Source organism: Poecile atricapillus, chromosome 4, assembly GCF_030490865.1.
Source record: "Poecile atricapillus isolate bPoeAtr1 chromosome 4, bPoeAtr1.hap1, whole genome shotgun sequence".
Lineage (NCBI taxonomy): Eukaryota > Metazoa > Chordata > Aves > Passeriformes > Paridae > Poecile > Poecile atricapillus.
Window position 1 is genome coordinate 76058148 of NC_081252.1, and position 7251 is coordinate 76065398.

At 59.0% G+C, this 7251-nt stretch overlaps 1 protein-coding gene across 1 annotated transcript in view; it reads left to right on the plus strand.

Moving 5' to 3' along the window:
* The first annotated feature begins 4610 nt into the window (after nt 1-4610).
* The window catches only part of ADAM33 (ADAM metallopeptidase domain 33), a 29180-nt gene continuing 26539 nt past the window's right edge, over nt 4611-7251 (plus strand). Inside the window, exons 1-2 of the mRNA XM_058838865.1 lie at nt 4611-4728; nt 5041-5455. Coding sequence (XP_058694848.1) covers nt 4611-4728; nt 5041-5455 — 533 coding nt within the window. The remainder of the gene's footprint in view (nt 4729-5040; nt 5456-7251) is intronic.

The following is a 7251-nucleotide window of genomic DNA, read 5'->3' on the forward strand; positions in this document are numbered from 1 at the left end:
CTGTCCTGCTCTGGATCCCAGGGTGATTCCAGCCCTGTCCTGCTCTGGATCCTGGGGTGATTCCAGCTCTGTCCTGTTCTGGATCCCAGGATGATTCCAGGCCCATCCTGCTCTGGATCCCAGGGTGATTCCAGCCCCCCTCCCCTGATCCTGGGGTGATTCCAGCCCTGTCCTGCTCTGGATCCCAGGATAATTCCAGCCCTGTCCTGCTCTGGATCCCGGGGTGATTCCAGCCCCATCCTGCTCTGGATCCCGGGGTGATTCCAGCCCTGTCCTGCTCTGGATCCCAGGGTGATTCCAGCCCCACTCCCGGTGATCCCAGGGTGATTCCAGCCCCTCTCCCCTGATCCCGGCTGTGCTCAGCTGCTGGGACAGCGCCTGTTCCTGCCCTCACAAAGGGCCTCTGTGGGCTCCAGCTGCTGCTCCCTCAGCTCCTGGCAGGAGGCAGAGGCACCTCTGCCTGCCTGAGGAGGAGGGGAAGGAGCAGAAATGTCCCATTCTGTGAGGAGAGGAGCAGCAGGACCCTGCTCTGTGACACCGCCTGGGGCCTGTCCCCTGCCCGGGCTCCCGCTGCCATTCCCTGGAAAGCCCTTGCCAGGCTCTGCTGTCCCTCTGGCCCCGATGGTTTCCTGCTGGCTGCGAGCCCGTGCTGTCCCCAAGCTGTCCCTGTTGATGCCAGGCTGCAGATCCCAGCTGCTCCCCTGGGCTGTGCTCTCGGCTTCCTCAGGCATCCTCACAGGGATCGCGTTTGGAGCATTTCTCCTCTCATTGTTCCTGCAGGGTGAGTGAAGGGACACCCGTGGCTGTGAATTCCATGGAATCCACCCATTCCCACCCCAGCCATGGCAGGGACAGCTCCCCCTGTCCCAGGAGCTCCAGCCCCAGTGTCCAGCCTGGCCTTGGGCACTGCCAGGGATCCAGGGGCAGCCCCAGCTGCTCTGGGCACCTGTGCCAGGGCCTTGCACCATCCCAGGGAGGAATTTCTCCCTAAAAACCTCCTAAAGGTGCCTGGGGAGAGCTGGTGGTGGCGGGAGGAGCAGCTGAAGGCCGCTGCCCCCGCCGGGGAGCGCTGGGGAAGGCCCCACCTCATCCAGATGTTTGCATCTGCAGGGTGCAGCCGAGGGCAGGAGCGTTTGGTGCCAGCAGGGCTCTGGCTGCTGCTGCCATGGCTCTGCTCTTCCAACCCATCTCTTGTGCCAGGAGACCCCAGAGAAGTCCCTGTGCCTTCCTGGCCCCGAATGTCACCTTGGGCCAGAGGTCCCTGCAGCACTCTGGGTCGGGGAAGCTGCCCCCATTTCCAGGGTAAAATCATTTGCAAAGCTTTAATTACCACTGCCAATCAATATTGCTGTTGGGATTTTAATAACTATTGATGAATCCTTGCCCTGAAGGTGGCAGGGAGAGGTGGGTGACCCCGGGAAGCACCCAAGGGGCTGGCAGGGTGTGCAGGAAGGGAAGTGAGCATTCCCCATCCCCACAGAGCTGCTCTGATGGCTTTGGGGGGATGATGACAATAAAATCCATCCCTGGAAGGGTCCAAGGCCAGCTCAGAGCAGCCTGGGACAGCGGGAACTGTCCCTGCTCATGGCAGGGGTGGCCCTGGGTGGGCTTTAGGGTCCCTTCCACTCAAACCAGTCTGCACTTCCAATTAAAAGCATTGCTACTATTAATTAATATAAAAATGCTGATGTCAATAATCAATATCATTAATAATAATAATAACAATAGTAACAGTGGAGCAGACTGAGGGTCACAGAGGTGTCTCTGGTGGGACATGTGGAGTTAAAGAACTGCTTTAATCACTTCTGCCCCTCTCCTTGTGCAGGCAGCCCATGGGAACCTCCCAGGCTTTCCTGGGGCACGGGAGGGGGGGAATGGCAGTGGGGATGGATGGATGATGGATGGATGATGGATGGATGATGGATGATGGATGATGGATGATGGATGATGGATGGATGATGGATGATGGATGGATGATGGATGATGGATGGATGATGGATGGATGATGGATGGATGATGGATGGATGATGGATGATGGATGGATGATGGATGGATGATGGATGATGGATGGATGGATGGATGGATGATGGATGGATGGATGGATGGATGATGGATGGATGATGGATGGATGGATGGATGATGGATGATGGATGGATGATGGATGATGGATGATGGATGGATGGATGGATGATGGATGGATGATGGATGATGGATGATGGATGGATGATGGATGGATGGATGATGGATGGATGGATGATGGATGGATGATGGATGGATGATGGATGGATGATGGATGGATGGATGATGGATGGATGGATGATGGATGGATGATGGATGGATGGATGATGGATGATGGATGGATGATGGATGGATGGATGGATGGATGATGGATGATGGATGGATGATGGATGATGGATGATGGATGATGGATGGATGATGGATGGATGGATGGATGATGGATGGATGGATGATGGATGGATGATGGATGATGGATGATGGATGGATGGATGATGGATGATGGATGGATGGATGATGGATGATGGATGATGGATGGATGGATGATGGATGGATGGATGATGGATGGATGGATGGATGGATGATGGATGATGGATGGATGATGGATGGATGGATGAGGGATGATGGATGGATGATGGATGATGGATGGATGATGGATGACGGATGATGGATGGATGATGGATGGATGGATGATGGATGGATGGATGATGGATGGATGGATGGATGGATGGATGATGGATGATGGATGGATGATGGATGGATGGATGAGGGATGATGGATGGATGATGGATGATGGATGGATGATGGATGACGGATGATGGATGGATGATGGATGATGGATGGATGATGGATGGATGATGGATGATGGATGGATGGATGGATGATGGATGGATGGATGGATGGATGATGGATGGATGATGGATGATGGATGATGGATGGATGATGGATGATGGATGGATGGATGATGGATGGATGATGGATGGATGGATGATGGATGATGGATGGATGATGGATGGATGGATGATGGATGGATGGATGGATGAACACATGGAGGAATGGATGGACGGACACACGGACACACGGACGGATGGATGGAGGGATGGATGCACACATGGAAGGATGATGGATGGACGGACACACGGACGGATGGAGGGATGGATGATGGACAGACACATGGAGGGATGATGGACAGACACACGGACAGATGGATGGAGGGATGGACACATGGAGGGATGGATGGACACACGGATGGATGATGGACAGACACACGGACAGATGGATGGATGCACACACGGAGGGATGATGGATGGACGGACACACGGATGGATGGAGGGATGGACACACGGAGGGATGATGGATGGACGGACACATGGACGGATGGATGGATGATGGACAGACACACGGACACACGGACGGATGGATGGAGGGATGGACACATGGAGGGATGGATGGACACACGGAGGGATGATGGACAGACACACGGACACACGGACGGATGGACAGACACACGGACGGATGGATGGATGCACACACGGAGGGATGATGGATGGATGGACACACGGACACATGGACAGATGGATGGATGGATGGATGGAGGGATGGATGCACACATGGAAGGATGATGGATGGACGGACACACGGACGGATGGAGGGATGGATGATGGACAGACACATGGAGGGATGATGGACAGACACACGGACAGATGGATGGAGGGATGGACACATGGAGGGATGGATGGACACACGGATGGATGATGGACAGACACACGGACAGATGGATGGATGCACACACGGAGGGATGATGGATGGACGGACACACGGATGGATGGAGGGATGGACACACGGAGGGATGATGGATGGACGGACACATGGACGGATGGATGGATGATGGACAGACACACGGACACACGGACGGATGGATGGAGGGATGGACACATGGAGGGATGGATGGACACACGGAGGGATGATGGACAGACACACGGACACACGGACGGATGGACAGACACACGGACGGATGGATGGATGCACACACGGAGGGATGATGGATGGATGGACACACGGACACATGGACAGATGGATGGATGGATGGATGGAGGGATGGATGCACACATGGAAGGATGATGGATGGACGGACACACGGACGGATGGAGGGATGGATGATGGACAGACACATGGAGGGATGATGGACAGACACACGGACGGATGGATGGAGGGATGGACACATGGAGGGATGGATGGACACACGGATGGATGATGGACAGACACACGGACAGATGGATGGATGCACACACGGAGGGATGATGGATGGACGGACACACGGACGGATGGATGGATGGATGATGGATGCCGGCGCGGTGGGCGGGGGAAACCTGGGAGCCGCCGAGCCGCGGGTCTGGTTCTCATTAAAGCGGCCGGGCCGGGCCAAGGAACGCAGCAATAACCGAGGGCGAACAAAGGCGCCCCCTCCCCGCCGCCCCCCGGCCGGGCCGGCCGCGCTCGGGGCTCCGCGGCGGGGGAGGGACCCGACGGCATAAAGAGGAGGAGATCGGGCCGGAGGCGCCGAGTCGGGGCGGTGACAGCCCGGGAGCGGCGGCATGGCCGGGCCGGGCCCCCCCGGGCCCCGCCGGGGCTCGCCCAAGGCCTGGGGGCTCCGCCTCGCCCTCCTGGGGGTCCTGCTGGGGCTCCCCCCGCGGGGCCGGGCGGGACCGGCAGGTGAGGGGCCGGGGGCGGTGCGGGCGTGGGGTGGGGTGGGAATGGGGTGGGAATGGGATGAGAATGGGGATGGGATGGGGATGGGATGGGGGCTCCGGGCTGCGCTGTGCCCCCGGGACCCCCCAGACCCCCCCCGGGATCCTCCAAATGCTTCCGCGACCCCCCAAACCCCCTGAGACCCCCGGACCCCACTCGGGATCCCCAAACCCCCCCGGTATCCCCAGACCCCGCTCCCGGCCGCTCCGCTCCGCTGCCGGTTCCGCGGGTCCCGCTGGGATCGGGCACCGGGACCGGCCCGGTTCTCACCCCCAGAGCCCCGGGACCGGCCCGGTTCTCACCCCCAGAGCCCCGGGGCCGGCCCGGAGCCCCCCAGAGCCCCGGGGCCGGCCCGGTTCTCACCCCCGGAGTCCCGGGACCGGCCCGGTTCTCACCCCCGGAGCCCCGGGACCGGCCCGGTTCTCACCCCCGGAGCCCCGGGACCGGCCCGGTTCTCACCCCCGGAGCCCCGGGACCGGCCCGGTTCTCACCCCCGGAGCCCCGGGACCGGCCCGGTTCTCACCCCCGGAGCCCCGGGACCGGCCCGGTTCTCACCCCCGGAGCCCCGGGACCGGCCCGGTTCTCACCCCCGGAGCCCCGGGACCGGCCCGGAGCCCCCCAGAGCCCCCTCCCAGGGCTCGGGGTTTGCGCTGCCGTGCGGGCTCTGGGTGGAACGTGGCTGGTTCGGAGGGTGAGGAAATGCAGGATTGATTTTCCCCAGGGGCTCCCGTCGCTTTTTAACGGGAGCCAGAGGAGGACAGGGGGGTGCCGCTCTCCCCTCGGCCGCCCGCAGCCTCTTCCTCATCCCCATTTCCTTCCCCAAGAAGTCAGCGCTGATGTTCCTCTACCCAAAGCACATTTTTTTGTTGTTATTTTTTCTCCTCCGAGCTTTGCCGGGTTCTCTCTTGCTGCTGAGAGAAGTTTTCCAGCGGCTCCGGGAGAGGAGCAGGGAGGGCGGTGGGAGCCAAAGCTGTGTTTGGATAAAGAGGAGAAGGGAAAGCTGCCGGCTCCGCCAGGACCCCGAGCTCTGCAGGGCTCCTCCGGGGCTCCCCCAGCCCCAGGGCTCCCCGTGCCAACATCCCAGAGCAGCGCCGCTCCCCACAGCATTCCCAAAAAGGGCTGGCAATCTGCGTTTTCCAGGAAATCAAGAGAGGGGGGTGTGGGAAAGCCTTTCTGAGCTACATTTGGGTTTATTTGAGTTAGGGTTTTGAGGCCCTGTGCTCTGAGTCTGTCAGATTCCCAGCAAAAACTATAAACAAAACAGTGGGAAATTTAAAATATCGGAACTTAAATCTCATCTCCTGAATCTCCTGACGGGGAATTTTGGGCCGTGGCCGAAGCCCAGCCCCAGCAGAGCCCTGGGAGAGAGCTGGGATGGGGCAGGCAGCAGCTCCCTGCCCTCCTCCCCTTGGGAATTAAAAGCTCTGGGATTTGTTCCTTTGCTCTGAAATGGGGGCACCAAACTCCACCGGAGCCGCTCCCCGGCACGGCTCAGTCCGTGCCTCAGTTTCCCCATGGAAATGAGCTCGTGTGCTGGGGTGGAGGGCCTGGCTCCTGCCCTGGCAGGAGGTGAGGAGAAGGAGGCTGGGATGGTGCCCCCCCTTATCTGCAGTTATTCCTGGAATCTGATTCCGTGCTATATTTAATGGAGCTGATTAAATACCTCGGGCGATAGCGCCCGGGGCCGGGCGGGGTGAGCTGATCCCATCAGACTCCAGCAGCAATTCCCAGCCTTTGCTTTCCTTTTGTCTTCTCAATAACTGCATCTTCCCTCCAGCCAAAGCCCTGGATCGCTGCACCAGGAACCAAAACAAGCCTATAAAACTCTAAAGCCCTGAGCCCTGTTTTTCCACTCCCAAGTAAATAACTTTGCTGGGGAAGATAATTCCATCCAAGCTCTCCCTGACAGCATTTGGCTTGGCAGAGCGGCCCAACCCTTGACATTTTCGTTCAGCCTCGTCCCCTCTCTGCAGCATCTTCAGATTTTAATTTTTTGTTCTGTTGTCATCCAGGCTTAAGTCATCAGTGGCTGCTCCCTGTGCTGCAGTCAAATCCAGCCACATTGTTTAGGAAAAAAATAATCTTAGAAAGTCTGTCTGCCTCGGCTGGAGCCAAGGAATGGCCTGGGCTGCTCTGCCCGGGGGGGCTGGGGTGGCTCAGACAAACCCTGCTGAGCCACAGCCCTCCCAGCTCCCCTGCTCCTGTCCCTGTCCCTGTTCCTGTCCCTGCTCCTGTCCCTGCTCCTGTCCCTGCTCCTGCTCCTGTTCCTGTCCCTGCTCCTGTTCCTGCTCCTGCTCCTGCTCCTGCTCCTGTCCCTGCTCCTGCTCCTGCTCCTGCTCCTGTTCCTGCTCCTGTCCCTGCTCCTGTCCCTGTCCCTGCTCCTGCTCCTGTCCCTGCTCCTGCTCCTGTCCCTGCTCCTGTCCCTGCTCCTGTCCCTGTCCCTGCTCCTGTCCCTGCTCCTGTCCCTGCTCCAGCCCAGCCCAGCCC